Source organism: Hylobates moloch, unplaced genomic scaffold (assembly GCF_009828535.3).
Source record: "Hylobates moloch isolate HMO894 unplaced genomic scaffold, HMol_V3 SCAFFOLD_6, whole genome shotgun sequence".
Classification (NCBI taxonomy): Eukaryota; Metazoa; Chordata; class Mammalia; order Primates; family Hylobatidae; genus Hylobates; species Hylobates moloch.
Window position 1 is genome coordinate 5,356,966 of NW_026652281.1, and position 20,111 is coordinate 5,377,076.

Consider the following 20,111-nt stretch of genomic DNA (forward strand, 5'->3'; position numbering starts at 1 on the left):
CAGGGTTTCACCATGTTGGCCAGGCTGGTCTTGAACTCCTGACATCAGGTGATCCACCTGCCTTGGCCTCCCAAAGTGCTGGGATTACAGGCCTGAATCACCTTGCCTGGCTTTCTTAATCTTATAAAGGGTATCCATAAAAACTCCACAGCTAGCATCGGACTGACTTCATGGGCAAAGAGAATGCTTCCCTTGAGGTCATGAAAAGACAATTTATAAACTCTTACCATTCCCAGTCCACATCTTATCTGGAGGCCTAGCCAATGAACTACAACAAGAAAAAAGAAATTAAAGGCACGTGGACCTGAAAGGAAAGAATAAAACTGTCTATATTTGCATATAACATAATTCTCTATGTAGAAAATCTTAAGGAAACTGTTTAAAAAGCTTAGGCTGGGCCCAGTGTGGTGGCTCACACCTGTAATCCCAGCACTTTGGGAGGCCAAGGTGGCGGATCACTTGAGCTCAGGAGTTCAAGACCAGCCTGGGCAACATGGTGAGACCCTCATCTATACCAAAAAAAAAAATTAGCTGGCCATGGTGGTGCGTGCCTGTGGTCTCACCTACTCAGGAGGCTGAGGTGGGAGGACTGCTTGAACCCAGGAAGTCGAGGCTGCAGCCAGCCATAATTGCACCACTGCACTCCAGCCTGGGTGACAGACTGTTAATATGATAGATTACATTGATTAATTTTTTTATAAATTTATTTTATTTTTTACTTTTTTTTTAGAGACAGAGTCCCATTCTCTTGCCCAGGCTGGAGTGCAGTGGCACCACTCACTGTGGCCTCAAACTCCAAGGCTCAAGCAAGATGCTCTCCAAACGAACAAACAAAAAAGCTTATTGAAATAATGAGCTTAACAAGATCTCAGGACATAAGGCCAACAGACAAAAAAAAATCAATCATATTTCTGTATACTAGCAATGAAAAATAGATAAATGAGAAAAATGTTAAACCTATTTACAACAGCTCTCCAAAAGTGAAATACTCAGGTATAAATCTAACGAAACTCGAGGATGATCTGTATGCTTTATCAAAATGCTGACAAGAGAAATCAAAGACCTAAAAACAGAGATATACTGTGTTTATGGATCGGAAGGCTCAAATATAACTGTGCTGTAAATTATCCCCAAATTGATGTGGAGGTTTAACACAATTCTAGTCAAAATTCCAGCAGGATTTTTGTAGATAGTAAAAATTGATGTGGAAAAGCAAAGGACCTGGAATAGAAAAAAATGATTTTGAAAAAAATAGAATTCAACATCTACTGCCCAGCCAGACCCTCCTCTGGGCTCTGCCAGCCACGGGCTCTGTTCTGCAACTCGGAGCACCCCTGCCTTTTCCCAGTTACCGACGTCTTGCTTTCTCCCACTGGCTGCAAACTCTTTAAGACAAGAGCTGTCAAAATTCTCACCTCCTTTCATTTTTGATCTCCCTGCAACTACAGGCAATGCCTGGCACAGACTTGGGGCTCAATAAGTGTTTGATGAATGCATACATAAATGCACTTGCAACTGGTCCAAGATCTGATTCTGGTAATGGTTGACAGTGGACTCGGGGCAAGTATTTCTGGGGGTGAAAAAAAGCTTGTTTGTGTGGTAAAGACCTTGGCCAGACAAGATCCTTGGTGATCCTGAGATCCTTGCTTCACTCAGTACTCCACACAGATGTCTCTTTAGCCTTACAGTAATCGTGATAGAGTGAGAAGGCTTCTGTAGATGTAGTTATTAACTATCAATTAGGATTCAGGCTGGAGCCGTGGAGGGTTTGGAAAAATGTTTTCAGATTGTTTTCCAAGTGTTTGATGAAACCCCAAGATATTTTTCCCAGACATATTTTCCCCCGAAGCTGGAAACCCGGGAGTATTTAAAGGAGAATTTAATCCTAGGGGTTACAGTTTGCTTTTGCTGCGCTCATCTGAATGGAATGGTGTGTGATGCCCAAGAGGTCTGCGGCCCTGTATTTTACACGTGGAATTAGACACTTGCATTTCAAGTGCATGCAACTGAATCTCGCATTAATCCGCAAACCAGTACTTGAGTTTCAAGAAGGTATATAAACTTGGCAAATGTGCCTCTCAATTACTGGAATCAAGATAAGCCTGCCGGGTTGTAACAAGGCCCAGGCGCAGGCCACAGAGAACCTGGGATCTTTGGTCTTCAGAGAAGTGGAGGATGGGAGAGACACATGATGCTGGCGTCTCTGGGGTTACATGGAGACACAGAAGGAGAAAAGAGTTTCCTATATGAAAAGTAAAAACTGTCCATTGCAGAAAACTGGGAATACAGAGACAAATAGATGGAGGGCAAACAATCCCACAAAGACAACCCTTGGAGGCCAAGCTCACGCCTGTCATCCCAGCACTTTGGGAGGCCGAAGCAGGCAGATCACTTGAGGTCACGAGTTTGAGACCAGCCTGGCCAACATGGTGAAACCCCGTCTCTACTAAAATCACAATAATTAGCTGGGCATGATGGCGGACGCCTGCCATCTCAGCTACTCGGGGGGCTGAGGCAGGAGAATCACTTGAACCTGACAGGCGGAGGTTGCAGTGAGCCGAGATCGGGCCATTGCACTCCAGCCTGGGAGAGTGAGACTCTGTCTCAAATGAAATAAATAAATAATAAAATAAATAAATAAAACAAAGACAACTTTTGGTGATATTTTAGACCAGGACATGTCCTTCCAGTCTTTTTTTTCCCCTGCATTTTGGGAATTGCCGTTCAGGGCAGCTGAAATGAGAGGTGGGGCTTCGTGATTAATCTGCCGTGGATCCTCATGTTAAAGGCTGAGGGGCGCCCAGAGACTTGGTTAAGTGTGAAGACTTAGCGTCAGCTGTCAGCCAGGTACCTGGTGACTCAGTGAGTAGCCAGAAAGGAAAGGGCTTTATCTAGTTCAGAACTGCAAGTACCTGCTGTTTTGAGAATAATTTATTAGTGAAGATAGCATTATCAAAATGGGCATGCTCTGGATATATGTCTGTGAGCTTAAATCCCCTCTAGTCCATTACAACACAAAGAAACTTGAAGCACATCAGAAAGTTTGCATTAATCCTGCAGCATTTAAAACTGTGACAGAAGCTCCCTGACTCTCAGGGGGCCTGTGGGAGCAGAATTGGGAGCACTGTGCAATGGTGGCCACTCCTGCTAACAGGCGCCTGCCTGGGACCCTGCAGCCCTACTTGGGGGATGTACCCAACAGAAAGAGGACACAAGCCCTCCACAAGGCATACTGAGAACGCTCTTAACAGCCCCAACTGCAACAACACATGCCATCCACAGTGGAATAGACAAGCACATCGTGGCATGTCCATAAAATGCAATATTACTCTGAAGTGAAAAAGCAAAACTAACTCCTGGCACCCGCCACCGCTGGAGGGATTTCAGAGAAGCAGCACAGAGAGAAGAACACGGAGGGCAGGACACATGGCACTGTGCGATGCCACGGAGAGGAAGCACAGAAGTCACAGTGACCCAGGCTGTGGTTCTCAGCCAGGGTGACTGTGTCCCCAGGGTGTATTTGGCAATGTCTGGAGATATGTTTGGTTGTCACGATGGAGGGGGTGGGTGCATCTAGCTTCTAGTAGGTCAGGGCCAGGGACACAGGAAACATCCTACAGTGCCCACGACAGCCACCACCCCATAGAATTATTGGCCCCAAATGGAAATCAATAGTGCTGAGGTTGAGAAGCTGATGTACGACAACAGGCATCGGGTTAGCTTCAGGGATGGGAAGAGTGGGAGGGAGTGAGCTCGGGGGCTCTGGGGTGTAGAAATGCTCTATACACTTACACATGTCTAAATGTGTAAAAAGCCACTGAGGTGTACACGTACGATTTGCGCACTTTACCACACACACACAGTCTCTCTCTCTCACACACACCCCAGATCCAGAACATTCCCCAGCAAAGCCGTGGCTCATGGTTTTGTGTTCCATCACCTCCCGCGCCCCTCTCATTTAAATAGGACAGAACATCTGAGTCAATGCATCCCTTTTACTAAGTGAAATGAAAGGGTTTGGCTCGCAGGGATTCCAAGGCAAATCTGAACCATATGAACATGCAGACTCATGGTAGACACTTGGCTCTTTCACAACGTCCTCCAGCCCGCCGCCGTCGCGGTGAGTGAGCACACGCAGGCAGCAGCAATGACGGGCACCCGAGCCTTTATGGGCTCTGGCATCACTGCCGTCGAGAGCTCATCATTTCCGTGAAGAAGGTGTCGGGCCCAGCCCGTCCCTGTTGCTCCATCAGCCACAAACCTGCCTCAGGATGTCAACAACTGGGCAGCGTCCAGAGACCCAGGGGCTCATCTGCTCAGTGGGCCAGTGGGTCAGTCTCGAGGAGCACACCATGGTTTGTGCTTGTGTTCCGAGCACGACCTGACTCAGTCTAGTCCAGGGCAAAACTGGACTGGAGTAATGCCCTGGCCAGACGCTGCAGAAGATGTTTTGGTGTGGCTGCCACTCCTTGGAGAAAAAGCAAATTTGGAAGCTTTGACCCAAGAGGTGGAATAGCTGCTTATTTATTCTCAGTTTCTTTTTTTTTTTTTTTGAGATGGAGTCTCACTCTGTCGCCCAGGCTGGAGTGCAGTGGCACAATCTCAGCTCACTGCAACCTCAGCCTCCCAGGTTCAAGAGATTTTCCTGCCTCAGCCTCCAGAGTAGCTGGGATTACAGGCGCATGCCACCACTCCTGGCTAATTTTTGTATTTTTCGTAGAGACGGGGTTTCACCATGTTGGCCAGGCTGGTCTTGAACTCCTGACCTCAGGTGATCCACCTGCCTCGGCCTCCCAAAGTGCTGGGATTACAGGCGTAATGAAGCTCGGCCTTATTCTCATTTTCTTTCAGTGAATTTTATTTTCTCTTTGGCTCATATTATATACCGTCACCATGAGAATTAACGAGACCAGAATGCTGAAACAGATTTCACTTCAGGAGGAAAAGCCTCCGAAGTCAAAGTCAAGGTGGGTTTTCTGTGTAACCTTCAGGCACTGAAGACCTGAGCCATACAGCTTGTGAACATCAAACGGGCTTTCAAGCTGCATAGCAGACACCTTCACGTTTCCAAAATGAATTTCTAAAATGCAAACCATATCTCAACACCGAAACCTTCAGAACTCCAGGGTAAACTTTGCTTTAAATGTAAATTGCAGAAAAGATATAGAGACCCATTTCCAGCAGAGACGAGAGGGCTAGGGTTGAGGATGCTGATTTCAGGGGCTGGTAATGACCAAGAGCAGCCTCGCACCGTGGCCTGGCCATTGCCACAGGGCCGTCTCCCTGGGAAGACGCGGCCGGAACAAAGCCAGCCCCATGCCCTCCACCTCCCTGCTCATTCCTTCTCACTCTTCCCTCTCTTCTCAGTTGCTTCTCCCCTCTACATTTTCCTTTTATTGCTGTTTTTAATTTTTTTTTTTTTTTTTAGTAGAGACAAAATCTCATTATGTCACCCAGGCTGGTGTCAAACTCCTGGACTCAAATGATCTCCCTGCCTTGCGCTCCCGGTGTTGGGATTACAGGCGTGAGCCGCCCGCCTAGCTCACATTTTCCTTCTCCTGACCTTCTCTTCCATTTCCTTTACCTGCTAAGCCTCACCCTTTCCATCCCCTAACTGGCCTCAATACAGAATCAAAGCATACTTTCAGTTGTCTGCTGTATTTACCAAATGAAGTGTGTGTTTTCTTCTCAGTTATAAACGTGGGTGAGTTGAAGCTTTATCGTTCTATTACTTTGCAAACAAATCTTAGGTTGCTCCAAATCTGAGGTTGAATGCTGGCTTTGAATGGTTCTTCTTGTGCACCAGTGACTGTGAGTTTTTTTAAAAGTCCCATTGTAGATGGAAAGGAGGAGACTTCCAGGAAAGCAGAGGGAATGCGCATGCAGCCAGCTCTGGAGGACGTGTCTGAGTAAAAGGAAGACAGCAGAGGGAAAGGCTTCCTAGCTGCTCTAGGATAACTGGCTCTGGAACAGTCTTCACCTGGTCGCCCAATACCCTCGTGCTGTTTTTCGGTGGGAACTTAAGAGTGAACATCTCTCCACCCTGGTGGTCCGTGACCAGCCAGGACACACGATCTCAATGCTGAACTAGCACAGTTTGGCTTGATGAGAGTACCCAGAACAGCCAGGAGGGCTGGGATTCTAACGAGGGATGGGGCAAGCAGAGGCACAGGTCCAGGTAGGCACGTGACCAAGGCCCCGAAGGCTGGCTGCCCAGAATCGAGGCCCCAGCCCCAGGCCCTCCTGGGTGCTCTCTAAGGGCCTGCTCTGCCAGGACTCCCTGGTGTGCTTCCTGCCCAGGAGGGCACGACCAGCGGGCAGCTATGGTCATCACTCACGTGCACCTGTGGGCCCACCACTTAGGGGCCCTGTTCAGACCTAACTGGGCGTGGTGTCGCATCTGCTGGAGTGGACGCTGTGGTGTCAGGCAGGTGGTGCATTCACTGGGCATGGACTGCAGCCCCTCCTCCCCCAGGCATGGTGGGGGCCCTCTGAGGACTGCCAGGGCCACTGTGACTGAGCATCAGCTGTGCTAATGGATCACACCTGCCACCTTGCTTACTCCTGCCCGTGGGCCTGGGTGACAGTGTCACTCCCAGCCACTACCCAGAGGAGGCACCGGGCCACCTGTCCAAGGTCACGTGGCTGGTTCGCAGCAGGTGAGCTTGCAATGCAGGCACCCGACTGGTTAATCATTGCGCTACTTTGCTTTTTTTTTTTTGCTTTAATGCTACAAGCACTGAGGCATCATGCACATCTGTTTCCTTCTGTTTCTCTGCAATATCCACTGGGCTCTGTCTGCCATTCCAGTTTATTCCTAAGCACCGGTGATGACCTCGTTAAGCAGGGTGGGCTGCAGGGAGCGGAAACCGGGTATGAAAGGGTGTGAACACCCGCCTGCAGCACAGACGAGGGGCCCCAAGCATAGGTGCTGGGCAGCTGCCAAGTCCCCAACTGCACAATGTAGACAGAAACTATGCATGGGCTTGGCAGAGGACCAAAGGCCCGGCAAGAGCTCAGAAGCAGGCCTGACCCGCAGAAAGCCCTGTGTGTTCGCTGTCAATCTCTCTCAAATGAAAGGTGCCAAACCTTTAGCCAGAGGAGGAAGTGTCCTGGAGAGGGGATGGAGGTAGGAAAGCTGGAGAGAGGTGCTGGTGGGGTAGGCATGCAGGAACACCCTAAGGTGGCCACCGAGGGTGCTGCTGTGACCTGCTTGGTCCCCGGTGGCTCAACATCTGATATCCATGGACACACTCCAGGTCTCAGACCCTAGCCTTGGCAGCAGGCCCGGCTGCAACCTTCTTTCAGTCACAGCAGAGGACCCCACTGAAGACTGCACTCTGGCGCTGTGAGGTGTGGCCTCCCAGTGTGGCAGGGAGCATTTGAAGCCACAGGAAACAGGGATCTCTTCCTAGAGAGTGAACTTTACTCATTGCAAAGCTAATATACTTTTTCAAAAATATGACAGCTAATTTTTTTTTTTTGAGACCAAGTGTCACTCGGTCGCCCAGGCTGGAGTGCAGTGGCGCAATCTCAGCTCACTGCAACCTCTGCCTCCTGGGTTCAAGTGATTCTCCTGCCTCAGCCTCCCATGTAGCTTTGACTACAGGTGCATGACACCATGCCTGGCTAATTTTTGTATTTTTAGTAGAGATGGGGTTTCATCATGTTGGCCAGGCTGGTCTCCAACTCCTGAGTTCAGGCAGTCGGCCCCCCTTGGCCACCCAAACTGTGGGGATTTACAGGCATGAGCCACCGCACAGCCAAAAATATGACACATTTTATGTCACTGTATTAGCCCTAAGGGGGCACCGCTCACCTGCCAGGATGCCAAGGGTGCATATTTCAACAGAAAATTGAGGCACTGACTTCTCTCTGCAGCGCACAGGAGTGAACTGTGTGTGATAAAATAAGACAAGAATGTCAAGGTCTCTTGCCAGCCCCACGGGTATCAGAAGCTCTACTTTAAGCAGCAATAAATAAGTGGTTACCTGTGCAGAGAGGGACAGACAGTTCGGCAGTGCTGAGGCCTGGACCTGTGCCTTCTGATGGAAACAGAAGGAATGAGGCGGAGACGGGGTCCTAAGATCTGGAAGTCAATCGGCACCTCACAGGGAGGCTTTCAGTCTTTTAAAGCAGAGGAAGAATTTTTTTGTTAAATCAAATGGAGAATACCATCATACTCAGAAAATAGGCAAAAATAACTGCTTTCTTTGAAGGACATGTGGGAAGTCCAAGGTCACGTTTATTACACCCAACCCAAGAAACCAAAGGCCACACCTCGAAAACCAGGGCATGTGGCCTGATCCCATGAACCAAACACGCTCCAGAGGAGTTAAGATGTTAAAAAAAAAAACAACCAAATAATAGGGGAAAAAGAAAAAAAAAGACACAGACTTACATTTTGTCTAGTTCTCAAATGTGCCAAAAACACAGGCACCCCTCAGAAAGTTCTTATCAGGGGACTTCTCAAATACACAAACACAACTGAGCAGTGTATTGGCTTGAAACAGGCAGCATAAATGAAGCTACTCTAAGTTTTCGTTATTAGAAAACAATAAACACTTTACCCCAAAATAAAGCAAGAACTTAAACGGGAGTCTACGAGAAAATGAAAGTGATAACAGTTTTTATAGGCCGTCCGCGGTGACTCACAACTGTAATCCCAGCACTTTGGGAATTCGAGGTGGGTGGATCCCTTGAGGCCAGGTGTTCAAGACCATCCTGGCCAACATGGTGAAACCGTATCTCTACTAACAATACAAAAATTAGCTGGGTGTGGTGGCGTGCACCTCTAATCCCGGCTACTAGGGAGGCTGAGGAGGGAGAATCGCTTGAACCCGGAAGGCGGAGGTTGCAGTGAGCCAAGACCACACCACCGCACTCCAGCCTGGGCTACAGAGTGACACTCTGTCAAAAAAAAAAAAAAAAAAAAGAAAAAAAAAAATGACATAAAAATATCTTAAGCATATCACTGTGCGAAATCCTAGAGTCAAAATAAAATAGTTTGCAAATACCACAGCAGCAAGCACTGTGTAAATTCCCTTTACTGCAAATACAGTACAGTACAGTGATTTACAGGTTTGCTTACTTGCCAGTTGTTTCCAAGGAAGGGCCACTCGACAAAATACTACTGTGTTCAGCAAATCAGTGCCTAGCAAATGATCCCTTATCCTGACCACAGAACAACAGGAGACACGACTAAACGTGTGAAACAAAATGCATGTACGACCAAGAAGCAAACATACAATTTAAATCCCACTGGAAAAAATGTACACTTGCTAGTTAAAATGATGTAACATGTCTTGTTGAGGTGGGGGATGAGGAAAGAGAGGGACACATTCAGAAAATAGAATGAAGCGTTTGGTCACTTGTTCATAAAGGAACATCACCACGAGGTAAAGCCAGCAGATGCTATCGGGTGCATTTCATTTTCGAGCAAGTTAATTTTTCTCCAAAAGGTGTAAATAAGATGGGAATGGCCAGTCTAAAAGATGAATAACACTAAAACAAACAAAAGCAAACAAAAACAACAAAAACCCCCAATTCCTAGGAAGCCAGAGAAAATGCCTGAAGAAGGCAGAACAGTGTCTGCTCGGTGACTTTTGCTATGACTGATTTTAAAGGAAAAACATGCCGGGCGTGGTGGCTCATGCCTGTCATCCCAGCACTTTGGGAGGCCGAGGCGCACGGACCACGAGGTCAGGAGTTCAAGACCAGCCTGGCCAACATGGCGAAACCCCGTCTCTACCAAAAATACAAAAATTATCTGGGTCTGGTGGCAGGCGCCTATAATCCCAGCTACTCGAGAGGCTGAGGCAGGGGAATCGCTTGAACTCGGGAGGTGAAGGTTGCAGTGAGTTGAGATTATGCCATTGCACTCCAGCCTGGACAACAAGAGCAAGACGCTTTCTCAGAAAAACAACAACAACAACAACAACAAACAATAAAATAAAGGAAAAAACACTTTGTGTTGAGTTGGCTATTATCAGTTGGCCTTGCTAGACATGGATTTTAAAAACACTTAACATTTTTGTCTAATCTCTTTTAAGTCCACTGGCCCTCAGGAAATTGGTATAGAGATACTGTCTTCACTAGGCTCAGTCAAGATATTTTTCCTTCTTGAGCCAGAGAAGTACCAGAGAAACTGTGAGTCTTCTGTCTCTCTTGCTGTTTTTAGTTCTTTTGATGCACTCAGCACTTCCCAAGAGAAATGAAACCGAGACTGCTGTGTCCCCACTGCCACAACTTGCTCATTCCCATTGACTCATGAACGTGAGTTGGCTGTACAATACTAGCTCACTGGTTTATTGGGTTATTTCCCATAGTTCAAAAGCCACTGACTTGGACTGTGCTTGTCACTTTGTAACCAGTTGGCCTGGTCAAGCATAAGCAGTCTATGACAGCAATAATCAGAAATGTCAGCAAATAAAAGACATTCTAAGATGATGCCTTTGCTGACTGCAAAGTTCCTGCTCACATTGCCCACACATTAGACTAGGATGGTATGACCAATGACATCAAGCAATGAAAGCAGGGGCCGGGTGCAGTGGCTCACGCCTGTAATCCTAGCATGTTGGGAGGCCGAGCCAGGTGGATCACCTGAGGTCAGGAGTTCAAGACAAGCTTGACCAACATGGTGAAACCTCGTCTCTTCTAAAAATACAAAATTAGGTGGGTGTGGTGGCACATGCAGAACAATCGCTTGAACCTGGGTGGTGGAGATTGCAGTGAGCTGAGATCACGCCGCTGCACTCCAGCCTGGGCAACAAGGGCAAAACTCCATCTCAAAAAAAAAAAAAAGAAAGAAAGAAGGAAAGAGAGAAATGAAAGCAGAATGCCACTGTGAGCCACTCAGGTGGCTGAACCATAGTTACACCAGTGGAGACCAGAATGACCTCCATTGTTCATCCTGCCTCAAACCCACAGTGGCTTGCACTTCCTTGGCTAGTGGACAAATAACATACCAACCAGGTAAACTGCATGACATCTTCCCTGTAAGAGAACTTCCAAGTCTTGTTGTCAACAACTGACAAATGCAAGGAAAATCTCTGTATAACATACTAAAAATGTAACCATTCACTTTGATTTAAATGCCACCTACAAAGGCATGTTAGATGATAATGAAGGAAAATCACTAAGTTTGTAGCCTCAGCACCAAGGTTAATGAGCAAAGTTCCCAAAGTAAATAAAGTTAGGAAACAGTACTATGAAACTTACAAAAACATTACATGTTGCAACATAAAACAGAAAGGTTGTGTGTTAGGGTTCTCTAGAGGGACAGAGCTTATAGGTAGATGTATATATAACGGGGAGTTGATTAAGGAGTACTGACTTACAAGAAGGAATCCCACAGTAGGCTGTCTGCAGGCTGAGGAGCAAGGAAGCCAATCCAAGTCCCAAAGCTGAAGAACTTGGAGTCCGACGTTCAGGGGCAGGAAGCATCCAGCATAGGAGAAAGCTGGAGGCCACAAGACTAGTCTAGTCTTTCCACATTCTTCTGCCTGTTTTTATTCTGGCCATGCTGGCAGCTGATTAGATGGTACCCACCCAGACTGAGGGTGGGTCTGCCTTTCCCTGCCCACTGACTCAAATGTTAATCTCCTCTGGCAACACCCTCAGACACATACAGAAACAATACTTTGCATCCTTCAATCCAATCAAGTTGACACTCTGTATTAACCATCACAAGTTGAGTGCAAAATCTCAAGAACAGCTAACAGCGACAGACCCAAAATTCACTTGGCACCCTAGAAAATGTCTGGATTTGCTAGAATCACCTAATTATCCCTGGACCAATTCTTCACTTGAGGGACCATATTCTGCCCTGCTCTCGGCTTCCCTGTCTGTGGCTGGGTGTGTGCTATCCTGCCTGAGCAAAACAAAACTTGGGCAGCCACATGTTCATCACAAATACCACCTCAGGAGTCAGGCAGCATGAGGTTACGGGCTCCGTTTGTGTACCCCTCCAGTATTCATCTTTGAAGCCTGAACCCCCAGTGGAATACTAGGAAGTGGGGCCTTTTAGGTGTAGATGAAATCACAAAGGTGGAGGCCCACAGTGGGATGAGTGTCCTTATAAGAGAAACAGACTAGGGCTCACTCTGCCCTGTGAAGACACAGTGAGAAAGTGGCTGTCTGCAGGCCAAGAAGCAGGTCTTCCCCAGACAGGTCTGCTGGCATCTGCTCTTGGACTTCTAGCCCCTAGAACTGTGAGAAATAAATGTTTGCTGTCTAAGCCACTCAGACTATGGTATTTTTGTTCTAACAGCCCAAAACAACACAGGGGTTTTGCAGGCTGTCTCGCTAGCACTAGCTTGCATCTTTCTACCAGCATAGATGGGTTAACAGAGGAGCCCTTTGCCGCCTACCACCAGGGAGTTGAATTTAAAAGGCCAGGTACACCAGACAGGGCAGCACCGCTCAGAGCAGATGTGTTTTTGCCAGCTATCGCCGGCAGACCAAGATATGGCAATGTCCCATTGGAGAGAATCTCTAGCCACTCTTCAAAGGGACTTGGGAGCTTTCAAAGGGAATTTTACAGCGCAATCATTTCCAACATATTTTGAGGTTGACAAAATATGTATCTTAGCAAATGAAAGATGATGGAGAAACCACTGAACGATATCTGAGAGAAATCTTCTATCTGAATATACAGGACAGGTTTTAAGATTCAGCAGCAGGTTGGTGGACCTAGTAACTGCATGCTTTGTCTGGCCTCTCGTTCCAGCTTCCTGTGAAAAGGCTTTCCCAGATCGGAGGGCCCCTTTCCAGAGAGGACACTCAATCTCATACACATGGGACATGGCAGTGACAAAGTCACTTTATACCGCGTAGGGTGAATGATCAACACCAGTCGTAGAGGCTGGGGGCAGAGTGAGGATGAATAAGCCACCAAGGACAGAGGGCCAGAGCTGGCTCAAGCATCACAACATACACATTCAACCAAGCACTTCAGGATGGGATTTTATCTTTTCGCTGGCTTATTGCTGCTGGTGTGAGTGGTTGCCCCAAAGTTAATCTGGCTTCCATAGGAACTGTATATTATTTTAATGAGAAGCTAATTATAATATTGTGTCCAGAGTTGGCTCCTTCCGGTGGGTTCATGGTCTCACTGACTTCAAGAACGGAGCCGTGGACCTTCACGGTGAGTGTTACAGCTCTTAAAGGCAAGGACCCAAAGAGTGAGCAGCAGCAAGATTTATTGTGAAGAGCAAAAGAACAAAGCTTCTGTGGAAGAGGACCCCAGCAGGTTGCCACTGCTGGCTGGGGTGGCCAGCTTTTATTCCCCTATTTGTCCCCTCCCATGTTCTGTTTCTGTCCTATCAGAGTGCTCTTTTTTCAGTCCTCCCTGCGATGGGCTACTTTTAGACTCCTGCTGATTGGTGCGTTTTACAGAGCACCGATTGGTGCATTTTACAAACCTCTTGCTAGCCAGAGCACTGATTGCTACGTTTTTACAGAGTGCTGACTGGTGCATTTTACAAACTTCTTGCTAGCTACAGAGCGCTGATTGGTGCATTTTACAATCCCAGCTATAGAGTGCTGATTGGTGCATTTTACAATCCTCTTGGAAGACAGAAAAGTTCTCCAAGTCCCCACTCGACCCAGGAAGTCCAGCTGGCTTCACCTCTCAATATGACTTATAATTCAGCTGAGCAAATCAGAACAGAATTACAAAGGGCAAGTAGGTTAGACGGACACTTGTACAGTAAGTTTAGGAAGCTCTGAACCCCAGATGGCACCAGGCTACAATCAGAAATACCAGACGGTAAGAGGAAGAACTTGAGAGAAAGGCTCAGACCACATTAAAACCCCTTCTCTGCAGATCTCAGGACACCACAATCAATCATCCACACAGGGCCAGAAGCCGGGGCACAGGCACCCTTGCACATGACATCCCTCTCTCCATGTCTTCCATCTCAGAAGGCTTCCTTCCCACTACTGAGGGTGGCGTCTAGAGGCACTGCTAAGCCGCCCCAGTGGCACTCAATTGAAGAGCGTTTAGCCTTGATCTACAGCAACTATTTTGGTGATATTGAAAATACTGGCCTATAGAAACAAGGGATGAGGAAGGGAAGGGGAGAAAACCTCCTCCTTTCTGCCAATCAAAGAGTCAAAAATCTCATTTACCCAAATCACTAGTTAATCCATTTGAAAATACTAAACAAGCATAACCCTGAGTGGTGGTTCAGCTTCCACAAACATGTCGAGCTGATCGAAGGGCGGATTTTAATTCTGGAGGCAAACTCACGCCCCCATGAATTTCAGTTACCCGAAAAGGCATTCGCATTCAAAGAAAACATGCACACCTTTAAACCAACTTTGTGATTTTTATTGATGGGCGACAACTTTATACTCCTAGATCTCACTAAACTGTGTACAATTAGGGACGCAGCATTAGAGAAGAGCAGACAGCAGAATTAAACAGAGCAGACTGAGGGAGAGATCTTCATTATTTGCCCATTTTTCATTATGTGTACACAGAAGCATGAATGCAATTTGAAATCTTTTAATGGCAATAAAGTTACAATCACCCATCTACGTAGACTAACATTTTACTCCAAATGTTTGATCTGCAATGTGTATGTCAGCAGTTTCTCTCAGCACAATTATTAAAATTTTTCCTGTTAGGAACCAGCAACTTATTTTTTATGTTTATTTTTCTTTTGAAGTAAGAACTAGTTCTTCTTTGATAACTGGCTCATTTTTATCATTTATCAAAAACTAAAGGGTAGGGAAGAAAAGTGTGATGGATTAAAAAATTTCTTTTTTAAGGAAAGATAAAATTCATTTTCACAAATTTACAAGTGTTGTTGCTGGTGCAGGATTTATTCTACTAAGCAGTGAGACTGGGGATCATATCCACTTTCTTATCTCAGGAATCAACATTATTTCAGAAATATGGGTTTTTGTGTGTTTTCTAAAAATCAAGCGACAGTCTGTTTCAACCAAATGATTTTGATTTGGAAGTTAGAGTCAACAGAAGCTATGTTGTGCACGAACCCCAAGGCATCTCCTTTTCATTCTAGCCCATTTTTGCAAAGGGAGAAAGAGTTTCTCTCTAAAGAGCCACTAAAGAGAGGCGGGAAGTGAGTGTGAGGTGGTGTCCTACGAAGCGGGCACTGGGTGCACACACAGCGCACACAAGGTTTACAGCAGGTCCACTCGGCGGTAATACAGGAGGTAGGCTGTGCGTTCAGCAGTTGGTTTCACCACCTGGTACTGGTTGATCACCTTGACTGTCTGGTCATCGATGCGCAGCCAGCCATTCAGACCGATCTGGAAGACGTCTGTAGTGTAATGGCCGCCCGTCGCACTGTTGCCATGATGGTAGACCACTGGAAGAGAGTCCAGCAGGCGGCAGAGTGAGAACAGCACTGCACACGAGTCATTACAGGTCTCCGCCGACTTCCCTCCAGGGATGCAACTTATGTGCAAAACCCCTCTCCAAAGTAGGTGGGACAGAGAGATGTCATTACACAAACCAATGCTATTTCAACTCAAACACGCAAGCGATCCATAATAAAAACTTTTATATAACTGCAAGGTAAGGGTAAGTCAGATAGATACACGTGTGCATGTACGTGTATTAACGACATATTTAAAACGTCCCACACCTCACAAAGACACTCCTACACGGCCATCAGCTGTACAAACCTAGAGACCTGGCTCATGCCCTCGGATGTGGCTGACTCTACTTCTAGACTGTCCTGAAGAGATTATCTGAATCTTGGACAGAGACTATGATGTCATTTGTAACAGTGAAACAATGGAAAACCTTAATGGCCACTAGAAGAAATGACGGGTGAGTAAATTATATTAAAATAACACTATTTTTTCATGGAACAGATTAAGAATGGTGATGCAGGAAAATGGTGATACAGGAATATGCTTGTGGTATATTAAATGAGAAAACAAGGTCCTTAGGCCTTCTGTGGCCCATCTATCCTAACGACAGGGGACACGATCTCCTGGTGCGGGCCCACAGGGCAGGAGGAACACTGGGACTGCTCATCACGGTCGCTTGAGCATGGAGCTGTGGTGGGGCACTGCGGAAATGGTGCTGGTAGTTACGCATTTGCCTGTTAAAAAAATTACCCATTCTTCTATAATAATGTTTTAACAGAACAAAACACACACACACACACACACACACACACACACACACACGTTATTTACTTAAAAAAAAAAATCCTATTACCAAGAAGCCTTAGTCACAAAGGCCTAAAAAAAAAATCTGTTAGAAGATGTCATGAAAACATTAACACAGCCACAGAACACATCCTCCACTTCTATGGAGCAGAGAGGCAGAGGTCTGCCTGGCCAGCAGCAGACACCAGCCTCGGGAAGGCGGCAGTCTGGCAGCATTCCAGGAGGAATGATAGAGCAGCCTGCTAAGCTGTGTCCAACATCAGTGGCACAAAAGAACAGGAAGCAGGAGAGGTGCAAGACTTGGCTGGTAGGAAATTTCCGAACTAAAACAAGACCAAACACCACCAGGTTCTAGTCGCAGTTGTCACGTGGTGGGGGCTAAATGACAGCAGGAGGCCTCAGTCCTCTCTGGGCCAGGGACCTTGGCTGGCTAGAGGACAGTGCTTATGACTGAGGCCACCAGTCAGACTCCTGGGCTCTGCACAAAGAAATCCTCTGTGCAGGGACCCCGGAGGAGACTGAACAGCATAGGGACAGCAAGACTGTGGGGCCCATATGTCAGAAGCCAGGGACACAGCCAATCCAAGGGCACAGCTTCATCCCGTACTGCACAAGTCACAGCCATCCTGTGAAAGGGCAGGAAGCACCCATGACAGCAGCATGTCCCGTGGATCCCAAGTTCACTTTGAGACTTCTGTCCTAGATCTTCACCTCACAGACCTAACTGACTGGGCTGAGTTTTGCTTCAAAGCGACCATCGGTAGAATTTGCAGGACCTGGGGGTTTTACTAATTTGTCTTTCCCACAAGACATCTCCATTCTAAAATTTCAAGGGGGACTGCATGTCACCATTCTAGTTTCATAAGCAGCAGCCCAGTTAACTACCCCGGGCTGAGCGGTGTGTCACTCACACCTGCAAGCCCGCCTGACAGGAGCTCTGAGAACCGGCTGAAAAGCTCGTGCGCGAGATTGCTTCTCCCAGGCTCCACAATCACAGCAGTTCTTAAAAAGTGTTCCTTTGCTCATTCTACAGGTAATTCTAACCAGTCCAGTGACCTCATTTCCAAGATCAGAATGGGCTTCCAGCCTGGCCAAAAGGGCGAAACCTCGTCTCTATTCAAAATACAAAAATCAGCCGGATGTGGTGGTGCACACCTATAATCCCAGCTACTCGGGAGGCTGAGGCACAAGAATCACTTGAACCTGGGAGGTGGAGGTTGCAGTGAATGGAGATTGTGCCACTGCACTCCAGCCTGGGCAACAGAGCGAAACTCTATTTCAAAAAAGAATGGGTTAGGATTCAGGAGGGCAGGGGAGAGCAACCCAGGCCCAGGTCCTGGGGCACAGCAAGTTGCAGAGTGGGGGAGGGGTGTGTGTGCTCACATTGGGGCCCTGACCAGGAGACAAGCAATCCCTAGCCCCTGCCCCTGCCCCTGCCCAGTGATGTCCCCCGCAAGAGCCCCCAGGGGAAGAGGTGCAGGGAGAAGGCAAAGAAACTGCTGGCCACCCACTGGGACCTGGGTGCCACACTCCAAGGAGCCAGGCAGGATACTGGCTGGCTGCAGAGTCTGATGACTCAGACCTTCCATTCCAGGCAGGGGACGGACAGGGCTGGAGATACCCACAAGCACGTGGTGCCCATGGCCATCCCATCTGAGGCCCAGCAAGTTGAGGAGGAATTGTGATCAGGGGAGAAAAGAAAAGACAGTCAAAAGGAACAATGAATAGTGAGAGGAAGACAAGGAAGCCTGGCACCTCGCAGTGTGGCCCTGGGCCTCACCCACTGGGCCCTCACCCCTGGACTACCACCCCTGGGCCCCCACCCCTGGGCCCCACCCCTGGACTACCACCCCTGGGCCCCCACCCCTGGGCCCCCATCCCTGGGCCCTCACCCCTGGGCCCCCATCCCTGGGCCCTCACCCACTGGCCAAACTTCCTAAAACATTGGGTGTGAGGTGAGGTGGACAGGAGCTTGAAGCCCTGCTCTGCCACTGCAGGCCAGAGTGGTGAGTTTTCTTCCTTGAGTTCTGGTTTATTCTTTTATAAAATGGGGATCCCACCTCCCATCTCCTGGGACACATGTAAGGAAATGAAAGGATATCTTGGGAAGAGGTTCAATACATGCGTGAAGGTCAATAAATGGCAGTGTTATGTTACGATACAAACAGGCTCACCAAAGGCCACACCAGAGGAGGGAAGACACAGAAGCTAGAAACATGTAATAAAAACAGCCTGGGAAGCAAACAAAGTGCTGCAAACAGCAACAATCCAAAGAAGAAAAGACTCAGAGGCATAAAAGATGAGGCTATAAAAGAGAGGAGGATAAAAGGGAAGGCAGAATGGAAAGGGAAGATGGTGTGGAAGACAAACTGATACTGCAGGGAGCCTAAGCCAGGAGACAGAAGAGGTCTCAAGGCCCACCCATGAGGGAAGAGGGGGTGCCATTCGCCCTCTTGGGAGATTTCTCATGACTGACTGGGGGCCTGGCAGCCGAGGAGCTTGTGTAATCGGGCCCACCCTCTCAAGCAGCCCTAACAATACCTATGCAGGACGACACAGGATCACCGGCTGGGGGCGCGCTCACCCAACCTGGCTGGGTGACCAGGTGTCGTGGAAACTCCACAGCACTGTCACCCACAGGTGCCACAAGCACAGCCGGGAGAGGTCACATTCTCAAACAGCCACCCTGGGAGCTTGAAACTCCCTCCTCTGACTCAGAGACAGAAATGGTCACTTTGAGGAAGGTCTTTTGTTATCTCTCCTCAGGGCCAAGATGATAATCTGTCATCTACGCAGAGTTTCAGGTAAAACTCTCACATGACTCCCTGACTCACAAGGCCACAAGGATACCTAAGAGCAGCTGGCCACTATGCTAAGTTGTGTTTCGGCAAAATTGTGCCCAGCTGTAATCCCTTTCATCAGTGTTTTAATGAAGAAGTAATGTCGTACAAATATACTCACCTGCAAAGAGCCGATAGGTTCTGTGGCATTTAAAATTCTTATTTTTAACCCCTGGAGAAAGCAGTTCTGGAAAACAAAATATCAATGGCTTGAAGCACTTTTAGAAAGGCTCAGAGTAACAGCAGCAAAAAAATGGCTAACAGCATTCTCCCCAGCAAGTAAACCGCTTGGCAGACCAGGAACAAAACAACACTCTATCCCTTTAGTTGCATAAAAATTGACTCATGAGGAAAATGAGCCATGTGACGTAACAGGACACAAAATGCACAGCCAGCTCGCTAAAGAAACAGGACCAACGGCAGAGGCTGTGATGCTCCTGTGGGAGGCCCCTTAAAAACAGGTGCTCTACAAAATGGAAAAGAAAAAAGCTGCTGACTTAAAAACAAAAACAAAACAGTTGTGAAAAACCCAAGAACTAAAATATTTTACATATGCGTCAGATCATCAAACTTCAATAACAGGCCAGGCACAGTGGCTCACGCCTGTAATCCCAGCACTTTCGGAGGCCGAGACAGGTGAATCACCTGAGGTCAGGAGTTGGAGACCATCCTGGCTAACATGGTGAAACCCCGTCTCTACTAAAAATACAAAAGATTACCCGGGTGTGGTGGCACGTGGCTGTAGTCTCAGCTACTCAGGAGGCTGAGACAGGAGAATCACTTGAACCTGGGAGGCGGAGGGTACAGTGAGCCAAGATCATGCCACTGCACTCCAGCCTGGGTGACAGAGCAAGACTCCGTCTCGAAAAAAAAAACAAAACAAAACAAAAAAACTTCAGTTACAGAACAGTAACATTTCTCCAAACAGGAACCGGTCTACCAGCTGCTACAAGGCAGGAAACTATTTCCCAGGCGAGATCAGTCAAGGCTCAGAACCCCTCTTCATGATTCAATGATTTTCTGTCCAGCCTCCTAATTGAGTTACGCTAATTTTTGTGTTTTTAGAAGAGTTGGGGTTTCACCACGTTGGTCAGGCTGGTCTTGAACTCCTGACCT

At 47.5% G+C, this 20,111-nt stretch overlaps 1 protein-coding gene across 2 annotated transcripts in view; it reads right to left on the reverse strand.

The window, feature by feature from the left end:
- Window positions 1–14,926: 14,926 nt before the first annotated feature.
- The window catches only part of USP10 (ubiquitin specific peptidase 10), a 77,121-nt gene continuing 71,936 nt past the window's right edge, over window positions 14,927–20,111 (reverse strand). For both annotated transcript variants that reach the window (XM_032156294.2, XM_032156295.2), the window contains 2 exons: window positions 19,117–19,182; window positions 14,927–15,341 (listed from right to left, as the gene is read on the reverse strand). In XM_032156294.2, coding sequence (XP_032012185.1) covers window positions 15,154–15,341; window positions 19,117–19,182 — 254 coding nt within the window. In that variant the 3' untranslated portion in view covers window positions 14,927–15,153. The remainder of the gene's footprint in view (window positions 15,342–19,116; window positions 19,183–20,111) is intronic.